Genomic DNA, 21874 nt, shown 5'->3' with positions numbered 1-21874 from the left:
ATTGCAAATAAAAAGCCCTGTGGAAAGCCGGGCTGGCACTTCGGAGTGTAAAGGAGGCGAGTTTGCTGGCACTTACCAAGTTATAAATAAAAGGCCGTGCACAATGGTACCTTCTCTAAGGACAGACAGTCTTTACAACACTCCTGGCGTCATATCCTGCTGTGGGCACTCCAGCTCCGAGGCAGACTTTACCTCTTTTATTTTTCCAGCAGTTTAGTTTGAATACTACAATAAATTCCTGGGAACAAACGCTTGTTAGTAAGACTTTAACATGCACCGCCTCGCACCCATGCACATATAAACGCTCACGCACACGCGTGAAACGCAGGGACACCCTTGTCCCATCGGTTTTTAAACGCAGACATCCCCACGGAGATCTCACTGGCAGCTCTTCCTCTCCAAACAGTGAGCACCATTTGTTCCAGAGATGTTTCTTCTGGACGGAGGGAGATTTCGGTTCAAAGTAAATAAGAAAAAGGAAAGAATAAAGGAGCATTTTTTTCTTTAAAATTAAAAATGTTGTTGCCCCCACCCCGCCGCTGATGCTCGGGGAGTGGAGCCAGGAGACAAAAGGCTTCGTGGCAGCCAGGCGGGTGCTGTCCCGCGGAGTCCCGCAGTGACACGAGGTCCTGAGGGGTGCGATGTCCGGGCCGGCCCGGTTGGTGCTTCTCTCCCGGGGCTGGGGAGGCCGTCGGGGTACCGAATAGATCCCCATCCCCGGCCGCCTTCCGCTTGCGGGGAAAGGGTCCAGCGCGGCTCTGCCCGCGGGGTCAGCGCGGGGCCGTGTCCTGCCGTGCCGTGCCGAGCCGAGCCGAGCCGAGCCGCGCGGTGCCGGTGCCGGTGCCGGTGCCGGTCGGGCCGCGCCGCCGTCGCGCCGGCCGGGCCGATGGGCGAGAGCCGCCGCTCGCCCAATCAGCAGGGGCGGCGCGGCCGGGCCGGACGGCGGTGGCCAATCGCGGCGGCGCCGCCGCCGAGCCGCGCCGGGCACGGAGCCGATAAATGCTCCCGGCCCCGCGGCCGCCGCTCCCCGCCGCACCGGGGACACCGCCGCCGCCCCCCGCCCCGCGGCCGCCCGCCCTCCCCGCGCCCAGCCCGGCGGGGCTCCGGCCCGGCCCCTGCCCTCCCGGTGCGGGGCAGCGCGGGTCACTGACAAAGGGGCAGCGGCGGAGCTGCCTCCTCCCCGCCCCTCGGCGGCATCCCCCACCCCCTCCGGGACCGCTCCTGATTCGGCGGGGCCCGCTGACAGCGCGGGTCTCCCCTAGATCAGCCCTCACCTGGATATAACCCTGCCGGCCGCTGCCGCTGCGATGACAACTCTGGCCGGAGCTGTCCCCAGGATGATGCGCCCCGGGGCCGGGCAGAACTATCCCCGCAGCGGGTTCCCGCTGGAAGGTAAGGCCGCGCCTGTGCCGCTCCCGGTCGGGAAAGGGATAATCGTTCCGTGCCGGGACGCCGGAACAAAGCGGCCCCCCCGGCCCGCTAGAACCGGTGCACGGAGTCCTCCAGGACAGCCGCCCGGCTTCCCCCTGGGCTGTCAGAGCAGGGCTTGTCCCAGGACGGGCACGGCTCGGACCGCTGCAGCTCCGGCCTCGCACCCCCGAGCAGCCCGGCCCGCGAGCGGGAGGTCGGCAGCACAGCCGGCCCCGGTTCTCTTAGTGGAGTGAAGGGGGGTGGTTTGGGGAGCCCAAAGTTGGGGAAAAGTTAGGAAAAAAATTAAATTCGGGTAAAAGCAATGCGAATCGAAAGGAAGTTGAGAGCCGTGGGTCGGGCCGCTGCGAGTGGCCGCTCTGAAGGCAGCGGCGGTGTGAGGGCCCCGCGGGGCCGGCACTGCCAGGCCCGTGCCCGACGCAGGACGGGCGGCGGCCGCGGCTCCCACCGCCGCTCCCGGGGACACTGCGGCCTTCCCGCAGCGCTTCCCCTTTCTCCGCCGGAGTCAGGCGGGCTCTGGAAGCCGGCTCCGGCTGAGTGCAACAGGTGAAGTCCGCGGCCGCCTCCCTGCCCTGCCCGCCGGGCCGGCGGCGGGGTCGCCCCGGGAGCTGCGGGCCCCGGGTGCGCGGCGGGGCGGGCGGGGGTGAGTTGCTTTATAGAAAAGCAAAGACAAAAAATAGTAGCAACAACAACATCAAAAAATAAAAAGACGCAGCAGGATCCGAAGGAGACGTTAACGCCATTTACCCCCCTGCCTCCCTTCCCTCCTTTTCTAGTCTCTACCCCTCTAGGCCAGGGCAGAGTCAATCAGCTCGGAGGAGTGTTTATCAATGGCAGGCCTTTACCCAACCATATCCGGCACAAGATAGTGGAGATGGCCCACCATGGCATAAGGCCCTGTGTCATCTCCCGCCAGCTGCGAGTGTCCCACGGCTGCGTCTCCAAAATTCTCTGCAGGTACCAGGAGACGGGCTCCATCCGGCCGGGGGCCATCGGCGGCAGCAAGCCCAAGGTGAGCCTCTCCCGCCCGCCCGGAACCGGGCAAACCCCGGTCGCGGTGGCGGGGAGCGAGTTCCGACCGGGACACGGCCCAGGCGGGTCGGCACCGGGGTTTACAGTGGGGACGGCGGCCCCCGGAAGGGCCGGGGGACCGTGCGAGGCCGAGGGTGGGCGCAGACACTCATGGGACGCAGCACCCCCGCCGTGTCCCCACCTGTTGCTCTCAAACTTCCCGATGTTTTAGAAAATATTGTCGGAGTTCTTGGAAATAATAATACTTTTAGTTAAGGAAATTCTATTTTTAAAAAAAACTCAAATGAAAATAGGGCGAAAAGGGCATTTTTTGGAGCACTTGACTTCCCAGAGCCCCGCGTGCCCCACGCTCATTTTCCCCGCAGGAGCGCAGGCGGGCTCGGGGCTGCGGGACGGACCGGGACGCGATCGGTCCGGTGCTGGAGCTGACCCAGCACGGCTGGATCGGACCCTCCCGCTTTCGTTGAAAGCGCAACAAAACGACCTGTATTTGTGTCGGTCTCTTTACTGCTCCTTCTCCTGCTCTGTTTACTTTTTCTCTCTGCTCTAGAGCTGCGTGTATTTATAGCTACGCCTCCGAAAAGTTTGCGCTAACAATAACGGAGACGAAATTTTTTCTCCAAGATTAGGCTTCTCCTTCTCTAGCTTTTCTTTCCCACTAAAGTGAAGTATAGGCTTGAGTTTTTATTGGAAGTTGTTGCTAGATTCTCCCCCCCCCCCCTTTCTTTGATTCTTCTAAAGTAGCGAAGCATGTCCGAACTTTTCCTTTCCGTGTTAGGAGTAGAGGTAATTTTTTATAAGCGTGCTACTCAAACGTAAGGCTATTGCCAGCCGGGAGATCGTTCTTTTTGTTTGGTTTTTAGATTTATTTTAAAATCACGAGGCTACCGAAGAAAAATGCCGGTACTCGAACTTCTATGCGTTTTTATTACGCTGAATTTTATTCGGAACTGCAAACTTTGTTCAGCCGAAACTTTACTGACCTGGAGCTTCGTTGCCTGGAGTCCTCCGCTGGTCGCAGCCTGGTATTTTCTCGGCCGCACGGCAGCCGGTGCTGCCTAATTCGGGGTTTTCCGTGCCGAAGACTCTGTCCCACCTTCCCGGTAACCCCGGAGGATTTTCTGGGACGTTTCGTTTAACACGGAGTGTGTTCGTTTTATGCGGCCCGTTATTACCTTCTGTGTCCCTCTTTCTTTACCCTGCCCGCTTTCGTGTGTTTTATATCAGCGTTTCTGAGCGGGGCCGGTGTCGGCTCTCGCTGACGACGGCGCGGGCGGCTCCGAGCGCCCCGGGGCTGTGGCGGCGGCAGCCCCGGCTCCCCCGGCCCCACAGACTGTGCCCGCTCGCCTTGTCTTTACTGAAGCAGGTGACGACGCCGGATGTTGAGAAGAAAATAGAGGAATACAAGCGGGAAAACGCGGGCATGTTCAGCTGGGAGATCCGGGACAAGCTGCTGAAGGACGGCGTGTGTGACCGCAACTCGGTGCCGTCAGGTACGGAGCGGGGGGTTCGGGGTGTCCCGGAGGGCCGGGGGGGGGCAGCGCGGTAGCCGGGTGAGCCCCATCCCCTCGGGATCGGAGCCCCGGGCACCCCGGAGCGGTGCCCACGGAGCGGCCGGCGTTAGCACGCGGTGCCTCCCTCCCGGGAGGATTCCTGCTCTCGGCGGGGTGTTTTCAATTAAATCGCAACTGCATCCCCCTCCCCTCCTCCTCCCGGCGCTTCCCCGCCGTCCCCTCCGGGCTGCTGCCGCAGGAGGGCTCGGAGCTCGCCGGAGACGCGGAGATGGGGAGCAGGAGATGGGGAGCAGCTCCCTGTGCCGGCGGGGTGTGTGCGGGATGGGCCGGGGGGCACAAGGAGCCGGAGCAGTGTTTGTGAGGGGTCCGGGGGTCTTTATCACCCGCCATGCGGGCTCGGGGGGAAGAAAGATTCCCGGGGGCCGCTGTGCCCGTGCTGGAGTCCGGTGCGGGACGGCGCCCCGTGAAACCCCCGCGGGGACGGGAGTGACAGGCTGCCTGCCTTAAGTCCGGACTGGCGGTGGCCGAGGGACACAGGCCAGTGGCTCTGAGGGGGGACTCGGCTTCCCGGGCTGGCCCGAGAGCCGCGGGGGGCTGCTGGGGACGAGCCGGTCACAGCTCTGCACTCCCTCCTGAAGTGAGCTCCATCAGCCGCATCCTGCGGAGCAAGTTTGGGAAAGGCGAGGAAGAGGAGGCTGAGCTGGAAAGGAAAGAGGTGGAGGAAGGCGACAAGAAGGCCAAGCACAGCATTGATGGCATCCTCAGCGAAAGAGGTAAAGTCCCGCTTGCCCCTGCTCTCCGTGGAGCCTTGCGACGGCCAATGCCAGTCCCGGGTGCTGGTGGCTGTCACTGCCCGTCTCCCAGAGGCTGTCCTGGGGCCAGCCCAGCGGGAGGTGTAGGGCGAGTGAGCCCTGCCACATCCCATCGTGTCCCACTCCCCAGCAGAGCGACCCTGCAGTGTGCGGGAATGGCGCAGGGGCTGGAACAAAGATGGGAGGCACTGCTGGTTTGGCTTTCAGGAACCAGGGAGGGTTGGGGCCGCCACAGAGCCCCTCACCACAGCCGTGCAGGGGCTCCTCTCCCAAACCCAGCAAAGGGCTGCAGCTGCATGGAAGGGACAGTGCAGCAAAATCCTGCAGAGCCTCAAGTCTCTGCAGTCTAAACAGGGCAAGGAGACACATGTTTTGCTTTTTCTGCTCTTAAAACTGCTGGGAAGAGCATGTGTTGGTGTTTGGGCCGGGCCTGCGAGGAGGCTGCCCCCTGAACGAGGCGGAGGTGAAGGGCTGCTGCGGGGGGACAGCTGCTGCTCCCGCCGCAGCCGTGCCTGGCTCCCGGCCGGGCCGGGGTGCAGGGGCAGGCGAGGGCCCGGCCCGGCCGCCTGTCTGTGGAAGTCGCTGCCCAGCACATGCACAGGCGCTGGAGAAGGCGAGACAAAAGTACCAAATGAGCTGGTCAAACATTTGTACAACTTTTCCAGCTTTTACAAAGAAGGCCTTCTATACACAATCTACACTTGGAGATGAACTTGGAAAACAAAGAGGGGGGAGTCCATTGAAACTCACACTTTGGCTTTGCACAGACAAAGCTTCAGCTAGCAGCAGCTTGATGTGAACAAAAGAAGGCAACCTTTTTATAATTCAAGGAGAAAAGAAGAGAAAACAGCCCCACAAAAGGCTGAGAAAAGACATTATGGGCTTGCAATGAGGGATGAATTATTCAATGAGCCCCTAATAGCTGATGCTCCACGCAGTTTTATGGACTCTCAAACGTGGAAAAAAATAGCTGTTTTTAGAGAGAAAATGTTTATAGCATTTCTAGGCATCAAGGGATCATGGTGCTGTGCAAGGACAACAGAAATCCATTGTTTGACAGTAGGACATGTCCTTGTTTTGCTAGAACAAACCACTAAACCCTCCTAAAACTTCATTTTCAACTGTTATTAAAACTTTCAGGGAAGCCTCATCTTCTGTGTGTTTGTGTTTGCAAGGAGGTGTGTAATACATACATGCAGAAGATGCTACTGCTACATACATGTGTAATACATACATGCAGAGATTTTAAGGTAGAAGGCACAGTTTGATTGCCTGGTCTCTTTGCCCTCATATGATGGGTCCAGAGTTTCCTCCAACATCTCGTTCAACAGAGGGTTTTTCAAGAGGGATGTGCACCAAGGGAAAAATAGCTAAATTCAGTGCCCTAGTTGTCCAGCTTTGCTGCCTTCTTCAATTTCTTGACAGAGATTAGAAACAGAAGATAAGTAAGCCTTGATAATATCACTGCTTTATGGAAGAGTAGTTAATAGAGAAAGCAAGAGAAAAAATGCTGTTATCGATACAACCCATCCTCCTGTTTCTCTTTGAAACAGTCTTCCTGTTCTTTGACTGTCTGCCTTTAAAGTGGGGCTCCTGATTTATTATAAATCAGTGTCTGGGTGCATTGCCTGCAACCAGCCCAGGGGAGCCCCAGAATTCTTGCAGGAATGCCACTGCGGCTGGTGATGCCTTGCTGCAAGAGTGGCTTGCTCGTGCCTCCCAGCACAGTCGTAGGAGGAGGCTGCAACATACCCTCTCTTTCACTTTCTGTGGATGTGAATGTCTAACTTTATTTGTTTTGAGTTCAATCAGTAGCAATTTTCCCCTTGGTTACATGGGGTAGTGTAGTCCTCTCCTGCCCTAGGCATGCAGGTTTCTGCTGCGTGAACGTGATCGGACAGTTCCGTGGAAACGGCAGCTTTGGTAATCCCATCTGTTCTGTGACAGTGGCTGGGAAGGCTTGGCAGTGTGAGGGAGAGTGTGCTCTTCCCCACAGCAGCGTCTGCTCCCCCTCCCTGACTAGCAAGCTGTTGCTTAATCTCGTTACTGGAGTGGCTGGGATGCTGCAGTGCGAGCGCGCTGCTGCTCCAGAAAACATTTGTTGCCACCCTCGTGCCCTGCGTGGAGTGTGATTCTATAGCCACAGCACGCCAGTGACACCATTACAAGAAAAGAATAACCATAAAAGAAGCCCACCACTACTTTCTGTATCTGACCAACAAAAAAAAGTTCTGCTTCAACTCCATGGCCAGCCGAGGAGCTTTGATTTCACTCCACCTATAAAAACAATCCTGGTCTGTTACTAAAATAACTGGCAGTGCTCCTAAGGATTTTGATGCTGCAGGATCATATTTGCCAGCACCCACCAGCTTGGCTACAAGGCCTGCTGTGGCAGAGGGTGCCTGCTGGCAATGCAGCTCAGATACCCTTCTGACACTTGGGTTGTTTACAGAATGTCCAAAGGGTGTCCATGTGCTGGGCAGCAAACCCCTCGGTGCCAGCTCAGCACTGAGTGCTCTACGTTACTGAGGGGAAGAAAGTGCGGGGTTTTGTGCAATATGAGGAGTTTTTGTAGCTCTGTTCTTGGGGGCTTGAGGTGTGTCCTGGAGCTTGGGTGCCAGGGAAGGCTGTGGGATAGGTCAGAAAGTGACTGCTGAGGCTGTTCATGATGGCTTTTCTGCTCGGGAGCACACATTAGTGCTGGACTTTCACTGGCGCTGCCTGAAATCCCCTCCTCACCATGGGCCTTTGGGTGGCTCAAGGAGTGGCATTTTTTCCAAGAACAAGGACAAGAGTTGTAATTTTAATGGTAGCTAATTCAAGATTTAGGGAGTATTTACAGCAGAGTGGGATTAGAGAAAATGGAAACGTGATATTTTTAAAAAATGTGTGATAGAAACAGTGAATCATTGGGATCTCTCCCACCGCATTTATGGGTGTAGGTAAACTTTTGTATGGCTGGTGTGATTCTGTTTCATCCTCTCTTCTTGGACACTTACATGTGATTCTCACACCGTTTACAGATGCCACATGTGCAGCCCTGTACATGCTGCATTTCAGTGTTTCTGCCAGTGTCACCCTCAACTCTGATTCTGGGGATATATTTAAAGAAAACTTAATTGTCAGAATGTGAATCAGGAGGCTGATAGTTCTATAACAGCATATCTGTATTTCTACACATGTGATAATTTTTTTCTGAAAGGCACAAGCCATAAATATAGAACACCAGAAAGTTTTGTGCCTTTATGAGGCGCATCAGAGCTTATTTTTAGCATAACCACTACGGAAGAGGGACTTGCTTGTACCTTTGGGGGCAGTTCTGTGCAGCATGGTTTGCTGACTAATCCGATAACTCCCCCCTCCATAAGATAGCTGTTGTTTTCTGGCAGCACCCAGCGGCTTTCAGCACCGCAGTGATGGGGCAGAGCTGGTCCCCAGGCTGCTGGGAGCGGGCTGGGGAGGGGGCTGGGGCCGGGACCCCCCTGCTGGCCTCAAAGTGGGCCTCTGTTCCCAGCCAGCGGAATTGGCCCCCGGGCCCTGTCCTGGCGGATCCTCCCCCAGTCATGCGCACCCGTCCAAAAAGGGCCCTACTCATCCCAAGCCTCTACCCTTGGCTCTACTGAGAGCAATTCAGGCTACAGCAGACTAAATTGCCTCCTTTATTTTCTTCTTACTTTCATCTTGGACCAAACCCTTCCCCCTTTCCCTCCCCTTCCTCTTTTCTTTTTTTCTGTGTGCCTGAGGCTCACATTAATACAATTTCGGCACCACCCCTATTTTAGTGTGTGTATGTGGGGAGTTGAGGGGGTAGGAAAAAAAAGGACCTTAGCACAAAAGCCCTGCTCAGCAGCTCAAAAGTTCAAGCTGCTGCTGCCTCTCTAGCTGCGTGATGCTTTTCCTGTTTGTGAGTTTTGGGAAACATTTTTGCTTTGTACTGTAATGGAATTAGAGGACAGATGCTGACTGTAAATGGGACACGCGACTACCAGCCCCTAGCTTAAATATTTAGATGCAATGTTACAATTACTGACTTGATGCAGGAGGCTTTGAAGTGGTGGCACATGATCTAAAGGGTAGCTCGAGCTAGATGGGCTGGCAGATGTTTTGATTAGGGCTGGTCAGTATCATGCAGCCAGTTATTTTTAGATTGCTAAACTAATAAAGACACTTTATTAAGGGAGATTAACATGGAGGCACCAGATATCAGTTTGAGCCATTCATTTCTGCATAGTAGACTGTTGGATTAGTGGCTGGAGCATGGGATGAGTCAGTTGCTGAGTTAGAATTGGGTTGCAGAGGTTGTCCTGGTTTTTCTCCGGTGTCCTGTCCCAAAGTGCAGTGGTAGGAGGAGCACTTAGGTGCTGCACTTAGGTGCTGTTTGAAATTCTGTTGTGGCTGAGAAGCACAGTTTGTTCCCCTGCTCAGTGTTCATGGTAAAGATTCACTTATTGAGTGAGATGTGATGGCTGTGGCTGCAGGCAGTTGAGCCTGAAATTTCATGCAGTATTTGATATATTTGGTCACTAGCAGGTCTAAAAAATCAACTTGTGTCACTTGAACAGTGTTGCTTCTGGGGCTCTCAGAGCTGACAAGAAAACAGTACTTAATTAAGAAAAACTCCCTAGTGAGTCCAGAATTTGGCTGAAGGGAGACAGTGCCAACTATATTTTCTGTCTGTCTTTTTCCCCTTCTCTTTCCTCATATCTTAATAGTGAGAGTCCAGGCCTAGGCAGAAAAGCCAGGTGTTGCACAGGTGCAAATTGGTCCAGGTGATTCCATGCAAACCCAACACAGCTTTGTTTCTTCTGTCTGACCCATCATCACTGTGGGGCTCTGGGCCAGGCTTCTTCTTCAAAATAATTATTCTGAAGAAATTAATAATAATAATAATAATAATAATAATAATAATAATAATAATAATAATAATAATAATAATAATAATAATAACTGATGACTTTAGCAGTGAATAAAGACCTCACCATCAAGTGAGAGTGTGATGTCCCAGCATGCTGAACATTTTTAGAAAGGTGCTAAATGTTTGACTTCAGGGTGACTTCAAAGTGGAGTTTGCTCTTCCAGAGCTGCCGGGGGCAGCCCATTCCCTCCTGTCCTGAAGTGGGGATTTTGAGGACAGAGCTAATTGTCAGACTAACTGCAGGCTAATCGTCTGACAAAAGCACCAGTAATATTTCCAGCTGTGGGAAGAAAGGGTGTTAATCTAGAAGCGACTCTCTGAAGTAATATATGTACACATCATATCCTTGGCTTGAAATCATGATTTTATTAGTGGCTTTGAACGTTTTGCCATCTGAGGGACGCTTTCTTCAACTTAGGAGTCAGCGCCTGTTCAAGCAGAATTGCTGTGGGCATCCTTTCCAGTTTTTCTAATTGCGTATATCTAGAACAAAGCTGAATGTTATTTCAGCAAATGTCAGGATTGCTTCACACACAGCAGTCAATTAACTTGAATTTGTACCCGAGTTAGCACCTTATTTGGTTGCTTTGAAGATCTTCATCTATTAGACTAAAAGGGTGTCGTTCCAGAAAGGGAGAGGCAACAAACACTTGGTTGACTTCGGTGTGGCTAGGACTTCCTCTGAGAGTGTGATTTATGTATTTGGTTTCCAGATTCTCCCGTGATTGCAGGATCTGTAATGTCAGTAGGAATTTACCCTAGCAGACATCAGGCTTTTCTTGGCACCAGCTCTGTAGTGTGCTGAGGAACTGCAGCTCTGGGGGAAATGCTCAGGTTTGGGATGTAAGAGGGGTTTGCTCACTCTCCAGCCCTGCAGATGCTGCACGGGCTGTGCCGAGCAGTCCCCTCAAAGGGCCTATTCATGTGTGTAACGCTGCTCACGTGGGCTGGGCCAGCCAGGAATGGGGCCCAAATTTGTTCTATTCTCTCAGTAAAAAGTACCCACTGCACAGAGTGGGACTTGAATCCCGAGTGAAACTCTGGCAAAACTCTCACTGAGAGCAAGGGTCTTTGTGTCTCAGTTTACACAGAGGAAGCAGTGGAATCAGAAGACAGACAGAGGTTTTAATTAGATAAAAAGCAAATTACCAATTAATTCTGTAAGTAATAGCCAATACCGATAAAATTCTTAAAACAAATAATTTCCTGTGTCTGAGTTTGAATAGTGATTCTCTGTAATATCATGCAAATACAACACTTTTATCTAACACTTATTTGGGGATCATTTAGTTTGATTTGGGTTTACTTATTGATAAGGGTTGGAACAGGGTTTAGGAGAGGGAAGCCAATAAAGCTGATAGTGATAAATTATCATGAGTCCCCAGAGCTGTGTAATAAAACTGCATTGGGAAATGAAGCAGAACTACAAAGTGCTCTCTGGTTAATTTAAGAAGAAATTGAGTGAAACACAAAGCAATAAATCAGAGCAAGCCAGTCAATGTGAATTTCTCCATGTAAATGTCACTTTAAATCCTATGTAGCAAACGTATGTGGCCAGAGAAAGAACAAAATATAGAAATAAAAAGGCAGGGTACTTCCAAGTGGTCCCTGAACACTGAGCTTTCTGGCTAATAAAAATGATGTACAGTAATGTAATTCACCACAAGATCTTGTTTAGCCTAGTGTGAATGTGGCATTTTACTTTACTTGCCCTAGAGTACTCCTGCCCCATGCTGTTAAACTAATTCAGTTTAAATCACTCTGCCTAGAAAAAAGTGAAGCCTAATGAAATTAAAACTCACTGAGGACACATTAAAGTGTGTCATGTGCTGAGATTATTTAGTTAGGGGAGTTTGATGTAATTGTTGACAGGTCGTTTATTCATCCTAGTAAATAAAGATTCACGAACTATTAAGAATGTGCATATATAACTAGTAAGACAGTAAAAGGCAATTAAGCAGTCAGTTTAATGTCTTATCTTGCTGGTTGCTCTACAGTTGTTTTACAACTAGGAATTAAAATTTGAAAAGAAAGTTTTCAGTGTCCCTGGCCAAATATTGATTAAGTAGTTGTTTGCTGATGCCATTGTGGCACATAAAAAGGCCAGTGGTTCTGCCCCTTGTTGTTCATCTTCCATTGTTGCTGATTCTTAACCTCGGAGATCAAAGGAGGATCATTTCAGTTTATCTGTCCTGGAAAATCCTTCTTTGCTCCTAAACCCGTATGGATTAATGGCCAAATTGTCTTTAATGAGATGTGAAATTTGAATGGAATCCTTATTTTGCATGGTCTGTTGAATGTATACACTGTATGCTTTACAGTTTTGTGTTTTTGGTTTTTTTTTTCTTTTGCATTACTGGATTTGATTTTGTTTTAATCACTTTATTTTTAGTATACAGCGCATTGAAATGTTACTATTGTAGCAGGTAAAATACAATGTACTTAACTGAATTTTACTAAAACTATTTTTATTGCATGTAATCTTTTTGATGAGTGTAGCCTAAAGGGGAAAAAAAAGTTATCTTTGTATACCAAATCACACAGGAGATAAATAATCCAGGGCTGCCAATAAAAGAAAGGGAGCTCGAGAAGCCAGCCCATTCTCCAGACTGGGCTCTCAGAATATAGGGGACACAAACAAGCTTGCAACATTTGTTTGGTCATTTTCTTCAGTTTGTATTTTATGGCCCCTACTTGCCTCAGCTAGAATAGTTGTGCTGTGCCTTCTCCCAAAAAAAGGGAAGTTGGATTGACGAGGCTGCGCAGAAAAACAAGCAAGAGTCCTTGAGAACAATCAGTTCCTTGTGCATGGCAGAAAGCTATATTTATTTCAGAGACAGTAAAATGTATCCCACCACATCCTCAGTAGAAGAGGCTGTGCAATCTGGATGTGTTTTCTTGTTATTATGACACGAGTTTTCATCTGAATTGTGAGGTATGGGAGTGTTAGATCCAGGTCCCATTGCGCCCACCAGACACAGTTTGTGAATTTAGCCTCACAAACAGTAGTAAGAAGCCTGGTAAAACCAGGAAGCCTCTCCTGGTGTTGCATTTTTAGGTGGGTGGGTGGGTCTCCTCTGCTGTTATGAAAAATAGCAAAGGATAAGACAAAATTTTTAATCATTTTCTCATTCCTTTTCTTAAATACATTCTGTTTCCATTCTGTCTGGTTACCGCTGATTAAAATATCAGTCCATGCATGCTTTGCAAGTGCTCAGCTACTTTAGGAGACATTTTGTCTCAGGGTAAGAGCTACCACTCTTTGAAAGCATTTTAGATACAAATTTCCTCACAAAGTCTGTGAACTCATCTTTTTTGTTTCCATAGAGAGCTGTGGTGAACACAGTGATACCCATGCTACCTTCTGATTTTTTTTAACAGATTTTTGCCTGGTTATAGACTTTCTGGCAAACACAATCAATGTTTATATCATGCACAAGCCCATATAAGGACCAGTCTTAAGGATTTTTATATTTATGATATGCCTCATGTTGGATGTCTGATCTAAAAATGACTACGCAGTAATTTCTTTATCAGATATATTGTCACATAGATGGCTGTGCTTTGAATTGTATGAGGAATAAACTGTCTGTGGCTGACAATTCTGCAAGCAGACAGCTTATTCAGCCCCTGTCAAATCTTATTCACCTTGCTTAAATGAGCAGGACTGTTCATGCCAATATAACCAGAATCTCTTCCACGTACTAGCCTGGAAAAGCAATAGCAACCACAGCTCTTTTGGCAAAATCACCCTGCACTTTGTTAAAAATGTAACCCATCTACCCCCTGTGAGGCAGTAGCACCAGCCATGCTCAGTGTAACCAAATTGTACTTAAAATTGGTTTTCATCTCTGTTTTTAACTGTCCCAGGGAGGATGGAGATGAGTGCAGACAGGCTTTACAGAAACCAGGCTAACAGAGTAGCAGGGAATGTTTCCACAGAAAATCCGTTTTTACTGAAGATGGTGTGGCAGGACTTCCTTTTCATTTTGACCTCAGGGCTGGCTGTTTGATCTGGTGTGAAGTGCTGAAGGGTCAGAGCGTGGGGTGGGAGGATGTGTGCCCCAGTAAATACTCTGACACCTACCCAGCCCCTCCTGTCAGGCTGAGTGCTGAGAAAAAGCTCGCACAGATCTAGCTGGAAGTCAGGACTCAGCTGGTTTCACAAACAGCAAAATAAGTCCTTTTCAGAAGGAAGGTGTTTTAAAAAAAACAAAAGGAAGTGGAAATTATTCAGCTAAAGAAAATGAAGAAAATGGGAAGTGAAATACACTGTTTCCCAATGAAATCCTGAAAAGTACAGATTTTGAAAAAAAATAAAAATCTCTGGAATTCCATTTACCAAGGGATAAATCAAGTAACTCCACTGCAGATGGTGAACTGATGCTGTTGTGTGAGCGAACGCTGAATTAAATTATCAGTATTTGCATGGAAGAAGAGATTCTTCTAAACAACTGCTAGCTAAGGAGTGTTGGTTTAAGTCAGCAGTCATCCAATCTTTATGGTGTGATGTTATAGGTGAAGATCTACAAAGTTTTTTCTGTAGAATTTTAACACATGTGGTGCAGAGAAAGGCATCGTGTGTACCTCCCTTGCTGTGTGTGGTGGCTATTCCCTGTATGGTATATGACTTCACTGTGTTCTTTGTCTGTGGAACTGGAAAATAATAGAAGAAAACATTCAGGAATCTATTTAGAAGATTATACAATAGATGTCACAGTTAGGAAAAAGCCCTGTGGGTTCATCCCTGCTTTAGCACAGTTGATTTGACCTGCTCTCTTTTAAATCAACAGGCTCAAGCAAAAATGCTCGAATATTTGGCAGCTGCATAGAAAACCACACAAACCCCTGTTGCTTTAGTACCCACAACTTGTTTTCCAACAAATACAGTGTTGTCTTTTGAAAACCCCTTAAAGCTAGCTGCTTGTCCACCTCTTCTGAACAGCTCTGAGACTGGTGTGAGCTGCATGTGTGTGCACTGGGGCAGGGGCTGAAGCAGCCAGAAGCTTTGCAAGGTCTCAGGATGCTCACATGTCCTGGTGAGAATGCAAAATGGCTGCATACAGCAGATATATTTTCAGGCTTTTTGTTATTTTCATCTCTATGTTTTAAAAGTTTCTTGGGACCAAATGGTATTGGCATTTACATCAGACCAGTCCTGTGCTCTCAGCAGAGTTGTGCAGGTTATTTAGCATTGAATTTGGCCCTGCATGAAAGTTTAATCACATTCCAGATTTGAGGGAATACCTTCACTTTCTCAGACTTAGCAGTCCTTAGAGTGCTAAACATCTATTTTTGCTGGTAAAGACCTAACATAGCCAGTAAGTGTAGTTAAAATGTTGCAAGCAGAGCAAATTAAAAAAAGCTGCTTTAGAGAATGGCACTTAATTTTTCTAACATATGATTTAGCAAAAAAAAAAACCAAACAACCCCCCCAGCTCTCTGCTGTAAGGAGCTCTGTAACCAATCTGCTCCACCAGTCCTGGCAGAGTGGGAGGCAGTGCTGCTCCCTCTGATTTCTGGCTCCTCCCTGGCTGAAGGGTATCAAGAGGGGAGGCACACTCTGTCCCCATATGCAACATTCCTGTCCTTGGTCCCAGTCAACACAACAAATGAAATATTTGGAAGGACACCATGTAATTTGAATGGTTGTCAAATCTTATACTAGGATGGGTGTAAAGAGGGTTGGTCCCCAGGCTGTATGAGGCCACTTAGCCAAGGAAGAACTTAAATCAGAATTCAATGTTACTGTGCTTCTCCTGTATTGGCAGTCGAAAAGATGGAGTGATGATTGATGACATAAATCCTTCTGTTAATCTGATATCAGAAACAGAATTTTCAGTCCTGAAAGACTAAATCAGAGACAGAAACTTAAAATGAATATTAAAAAAATCATAACTATAGCTAGTATCTGAATCCTGGTAATGATAGTTATAAATAAACCACCCTAGAAAAATGTTATGAGGGGGAAAAAAAGATCCTCCAGGTGATGAAAGTGTAGGGGGGACTCACCTGTTCCTATTCTTGGGTACTACCATGCAGAAAAGTGACCCCTATTAAAGAAATAAGCAGCTGGTGCTGAATGCTTGGCTGCTGGCAGCACAGGGGACCTGAGCAGCAGTGGCTTTCCAGGATGGCAAAGGGAGAACCCCTTTGGATGCACTTCTGTGCTGCTCCTCCTGTTTCAGCCTCGGGGTTTCTGTGCAGTGCTGTGCCCTTAGGGTGCCTTGGGCCCCTTTTCAGGGCCAGATCCTTTGGCTGAAAGAGCCATTGTGCCTCTCTGAGTGTGAGCTGAAGCAGTGAGCAGAGTCCCTGCAACTGAGGGCTGGGTGCAGGGCTGGCTCCCAGCCCAGGTGGGAGCTGGGGCTGCCCTGTTTGCAGCCCAGGCAGCTCCTCACTCTGCCCTTTTCTTCTGGGAGGCTTGCAAGTGATTTTTTAATATTTATTGTGAGGTTTAAAGCTTGCACAGGACTGTTGTGCTCTCGAGGTGCAGACAAGGGGGGTCACAATGGTGCTTTGCAGGTGGTGCTTTGCACTTGGTGGCATTCAGCTGTTGCAGTGGATGCCTCAGGTCCCTGGGATTTGGACTGAAGGGCTTGCTCCCACCCTTGCACAGCTGCTGCTGGTTTGCTGCTGTAGAAAAGGGGCTGCCCAGCCCATCTTTCCATAGGCTTTGACTTTCTTCTGACTGGGCTGGGGTGAGTGTGGTTCTGTGTCTCTGAATTGGGCTAAAGGAACTTTTTTAATACCCCTTTTGAGTAGTAAGGAGTGATCTTAGTGACTAATGTGTTTATAAGTAAGTGATACCCCTATACAAACAAACAACAAAAATGTGGTTATAGCAAAATTGGTGCTGGAAGAGTTGGCTTTAGTTTGAGGGAGAACTGGTTGGAATTGGAATTTGCTTTGTGTTTCTTGTAGTGACTTTCTGCATTGCTTGTGCCTGGAGCCAGCTGAGATAGGACTGCTTGCTTCTCCTTCCCTTCCCTCTTACTGATCTCTTGCTCCTCTGTGGTTAAATTTTCTCCTTGTATCTGTGGTGGTTTTTTTCTTTTTGTGATTTTTTTTTTGTGTTTTGGTTTGCATTTTTTTTTTTAAGAAATGGGACCAATGATATTTTCCTCCCTCAATGGTATTTCCAAATGTCTGGTGTCCAGGAATCAAAAGTGTTCCATAGGTTCAGCTGTCATCATTCATCTGCTGAAACTGCAAATCCAGAAGGAATGATACTTTAGAATGAATGTTTGTGGCTAGAGAGGATTGCAGCCTGTCCTTGGAAGAGCAGTTGGGCTTTCAACTTTGGGGTTTGCAGAGTTGGGGAACACCAGGGGTTGTTTGTAGAGGGGACATTGGGTCCCTTCTGGTCCAGTGGCCCATGGTATGAACCACTTAACTCACCAGATGCACAGAGTAGCAGGGGTGTGCTTTGGTGAAGTGGTAAACACTCTGCACCTTTATTTTTAGTAGTTTTATTACTATTTTCTAAAGCTGAAGCAGATCAGTAGCTAGTGTGGGCTGGGATTAAGTCCAAGAATCTGGAGGTGTTACCTCAATTTACACTGAGGCTCTGAGCCACCATGTATTTACTGGAGTACAGCAGGAATTGATACATATTTTTTGCTGGTTTTGCTGAGTCTCCCATGAATACCCTGCAATTCTCTTAAATATGTGGTGTGAAAAATCTATTCAATAATATGTATGAATAATCATTGGTTCTAAGCAAGCATTCAATGCTTGAAATTTATGTGGTTGTGACTGGGCACGCAGGTCTTGCACTGATTTCTCTTCTACAACTGCTCTTGCATATACTAAAAATGTATATTTCCTGGATAACTGTTAAAACTTTTTTCTTCTTTTAAAATTATATTTATTTTTTACTATTGTATTTGTTAAAACAGAAACATGTACTGAGCAGAAAAAAGGAGACAACAATCATGCTTTAAGCATTCTTTTGTTGTACATTACCAGTATTTATAATTTAAAACTGTAACTTTCCATCCTTATGCAAGAGAATGCCTTTCTCAGTGGGGGGATTTTTGTGTTACACAGGCTGACTAGAGATAAACTACTTTATTTGATTTTAAACTTTCAATAAATGAAGTCTGTAATTTATTTTATAAGCATTATTCTTGACAAAGAGAAATAGTCCAGCAACTTGGACATGAAGTTATGAGACAAAAAACTGGGGAGCCAGTTGCAATTGATAGACTGGCTTAAACTTGACAACAGGTCTTAAAAAAAGAAAAGTTTTAAAACTAAAGACTGCAGTACAACTTGCAGTAAGGCAAGATTTGATTTCCAGAGTTGGCGAAACAAATATTTTTTACTGATTTCTAAAATTTCCAGGAAAGTTGTATTGTTACAGTCTATTCCTTAAACAGTAAATTTATAGGTTGGTTTTGTGTGTTTTTCTTCTTTCTTAGCACCACTAATTCCTCTAATTAATAGTGTCAAGCATGTGAGATTGCTCATAAATCTGAAAAAAGGCCTATTGAATTTAATAGTGAGACTTGCATTGTCTTTAAAGAAATTTGGTCAGACCCTAAACAGAAAGGTTTTTTTTCCCGTCTCTCTCTTTGTTTTTTCTTTCCCCCCCCTCCTCCTCTCCTTTCCTTGAGGCAGAAAAAGTTTTGAGTTTTTCTGAGGAAACTGAGGAATTCTAGCATTCCTGGGCATGAGAGGAGAATACTGATTAGAATCAGGCAGAGAGCAAGCAGGTGCTGAGCATGTTCATTGCTTAACCCCCTGCCCTGCTCCTGCATCCCTGCCTGACCCAGTGCTCAGACCCTGCAAATAGCAGCAAGTTGCCAGATGTTGGAGATGTTTTCAGTAGGGTGATTATTCACCAAGTCTTGTCTAAAACCAGGGAGTTCCTACAATGCCTGTATTTCACATTTAAAGCTGGGCTGGGTGAGCCATGGGAGACAGTGCTGAGAAAAATACTGTATTTCTGGGAATCAGAGCTGGCTGTTCTGTTGCTGGCTGCTCTGTGGCATCCTTTTGCAATAAACTAACAAGCAGAGTAGGTTGCCTGAGGGGGAGAAAGCTGTCTATTTTTTTTTTTAAAGAACAGAAAAAGATTTTATGGGTTAGAAACAGTGCACCCTAAAGAGAGGTGTGTTTAAAAGTTAAGACTTGAAAGCTTTTGTCTGGAGAATAATGCACTTGGAGTAAAGAGCTGCACAATGGAAGTCTTTTCTTCCAGTTATGTATGGATGAGCATCAGTCAGCCAAGGAAGAACTTCAAAGGCTAATGTGAACACTTGCTAGGCTCTTTTTTTCCTGACAGGTTCTTCTTGAGGTAAGATGGGGAGAGCTGTTTGTGCTGGGAGCTGGAGCTCTCCTCCCGCAATAAATCATGCGCAAACAGAGGTACCCAGCCTCAGCTATCTCTGTCTCCAGATTTGCCTTTTTGGAAGTTGCTAAACCATCCCATTTCATGAGTCTTTTATTGCTTATTCATAAAGAGGTCTCAAATTCCACTTCTGCCTTGCTGGAAAGGCACCATGCCAGATGGAGGGGGAAGATGATCCATTTCTCTGTCTCCAAAAACACTCATTATTGATACACTGTAATTTGCTTTTAAGGTGGAAAAAACAGCCTCAGTGTGTTTTAATAGAAGTGGTCCAAGGGTATAACTGCTGTGCATTAAAACAGCAACTAAACTTCATGTCTGCAAGAAGACATGGAGACATGTCTTGTGTGTCTCTCTATGGAGAGGTCAGGGTTGGTAAAGGAGATGCTTCTCCAATATAGGAAAGAGAAACTCCAAATAGCATCCAGAGAAATCTCTTTAACTTGTCCTAATAATTTCATTTTATGAATTTTAAAATACTTTATTTTGGTTGGAAATTTATTTATGTTCAATATTGCAGTCTAGAGAGATTTATCTCGTTTTAAAATGGGTTTAAGGAGCAGTTTTAGTGTTACCTATGAGGCTGTGCTTAGAGGCACTACTTTAGAAGACTGTGTGTGTCACATCAGTCTTTGTTAAAGGCAGACACAACAGGGAAACCAGAGGCTGTCTGATGGAGGAAGCAGCTTTTTTGAGTTCCCAGGAGCACAAAGCAGAGCAGTCTGTACTGCAAGCCCAAAAGGGCTGATGCTCCTGCTGATGCACACAGTGCTATTCACATTTTTGGGGGGTGGGGTAGGGAAGGCCAGGCCCCTTCGGTTACAAAGGAAACCCTGCAGCATCTTGTCTCCAATATCTGAAAAATGCTTGCCCAGGTGAGTGGGTGACCCCTCTGCCAGCCCATGGCCATGAGCAGTGTGTGAGCATCCCTGGGTGCCACATGTGCTGCCACAGAGCCAGGGGCCAAGCCAAGCTGTAGGAGCAGAGTGCTGGCTGTTCTTTCTCAGGACATTTGCAGCAGTATTCCTGAGGTTCAGGGAAGGGCCACGTAGGATGTTCTCAAAGTGTTTGTGGTGCAAGCCTGGATCTGGGACTTCACTGCTGCAAAGATGAGGCTCTGGGGTTTTTGTGTGCCTTCTCTGTGTTACTATGCTGATCATCCAGCTCTGCCAGACTTAACATTTGAGTCCCTTTCCATGACAGCCCTCATTCATTTAGCTATGCATTAGGCAGGGAAGAAGAACCAGTAATTATGAGCAAGCTGGCAATGCTGTGTTCCAGTAACTGTTTCATGGTGTGTTTGAGTTGATGGCTGCAAGAATGGAAAATAAGTCTTTGGGATGATGTGGAAGATCTCTGTTGCATGCTCTGTCTCTTGGCTCGAGCCTGCCCTACGTGCTCAGGCATCCTTGGCTTCAGTCAGGCTGTTTGAAGGAAATGGGGTTTCTCTGAAGGTTGGGTTCAAAATAAATGATTTACCCACAGCAGCAGCAGCAGTTGTGATAGTCTCTAGGAGTGCATTGCATGACTTATCTAGACACAGTCTATGAGCTGCTTTGAAGCCAGCAGTGGAAGGTGGCAGAAAAGCCAGATTAGTGTTGGCTGGCTTAAATTTTCTGTATAAGTCTTTGCACACATACTGAGAAAAAATTCTTTAAGTGAAAAAAAGATGGGTTCCCACTGCATTAATGATTCAGATGAGTTCAGCTTCACTGCTGAGAAAATTTCATTTAGCAAAGCAAAGGGGTGTTTCACACAAGGAAGACATGCAGTTGTGAAAAATGGTCATTTGAAACAATGATACTTTGTAATAAATTTCAAAATGTGCAATCCTGCAACCGATATTTTTTGGGTTTTGTTTTGTTTTTTTTTTTTTTTTTACTTTCAGCATAACCCAATGCTATCTAACTCCCTGAAAATCAAGTATATGAACATTCACATACATTGAATTTTATCTTCCATTTCAGGAAAAGGGTGAAAGAATAAATAGGATTTAGAGCTAAAACCGGGACAATAGAATTGAATTTGGTGGAGTGTTGTCAGCTGATTTTAGTTTTTCAAAAGTAAGGGAAAGAGGAGCATTTTGGATTTTTGTTGTGTTGTGGGCTGACAGTCTTAGACCATTAGTAGAAATCAGGTAATAGTCCTTGTTTTGCATCAGCTCTAGAGACCTTAAACATATTTGGGAAATTAAAGAATTTGGTACCTGCTTTCCTGAAACAATTCTAGACTCTTGCAATGTAAATGGAACATTTTTGACCATGATAATGTCTCTGTAGTCCCATCTCCAAAGTGCTTGTTTTTATAAAATAATAAATGTCCTTTGACTTCCCTGGTGGAAAAATTCTAGATAAATTCAGGGTGTTATTTTTACTCTATTCCTTCTCCAAATTTAAAGCAGTCTCTGTTTGCTAAAGATTGAGATAGGGAAAGTTAAGGACCAGGAGTGATTCTTATTTTGCTGCCACTTTTCATCAGATGTTCATCAGTCATGGAGTGCCACAGGCACTTGTAGAATGAATCTCTAAAGATATCAAAATAGAATACAAACTTGACAATTTGTCTAACAAGTTTCTGTTACACAAATATTCAGGATATGTTTGGGCATTTATCTGTCTCTGCCCTTGTTGCATGGGGAGGAGAGCTGGGTAAGGAGCTCAGCATCAGCTTCAGTCCATGTAGATTCAGCCATTCTCTCCTTTTTCCTGTATATTTCTGTAGTTGCTGTGTATCCCTGATTCGAATTTTAGTAAAAGAACAATTTTTAATTTCCTTTTGTTTATTTTGATGGGTTACAAAGAGTAAACCAACAAAATCT

At 47.2% G+C, this 21874-nt stretch overlaps 1 protein-coding gene across 6 annotated transcripts in view; it reads left to right on the top strand.

Annotated features, from left to right (window-relative positions):
• The first annotated feature begins 1307 nt into the window (after positions 1-1307).
• Positions 1308-21874, top strand: part of PAX3 (paired box 3) — a 73358-nt gene continuing 52791 nt past the window's right edge. For 3 of the 6 annotated variants that reach the window (XM_066556590.1, XM_066556591.1, XM_066556593.1), the window contains exons 1-4: positions 1308-1392; positions 2205-2440; positions 3824-3953; positions 4613-4747. In XM_066556590.1, coding sequence (XP_066412687.1) covers positions 1308-1392; positions 2205-2440; positions 3824-3953; positions 4613-4747 — 586 coding nt within the window. The remainder of the gene's footprint in view (positions 1393-2204; positions 2441-3823; positions 3954-4612; positions 4748-21874) is intronic. The other 3 variants (XM_066556595.1, XM_066556592.1, XM_066556594.1) reach the window with 3 other exon arrangements.

Source organism: Molothrus aeneus, chromosome 10 (assembly GCF_037042795.1).
Source record: "Molothrus aeneus isolate 106 chromosome 10, BPBGC_Maene_1.0, whole genome shotgun sequence".
In the NCBI taxonomy this organism is placed as follows: Eukaryota; Metazoa; Chordata; class Aves; order Passeriformes; family Icteridae; genus Molothrus; species Molothrus aeneus.
The sequence above is the reverse complement of the archived record's forward strand: the minus strand, read 5'-3'. Positions and strand labels throughout refer to the sequence as shown.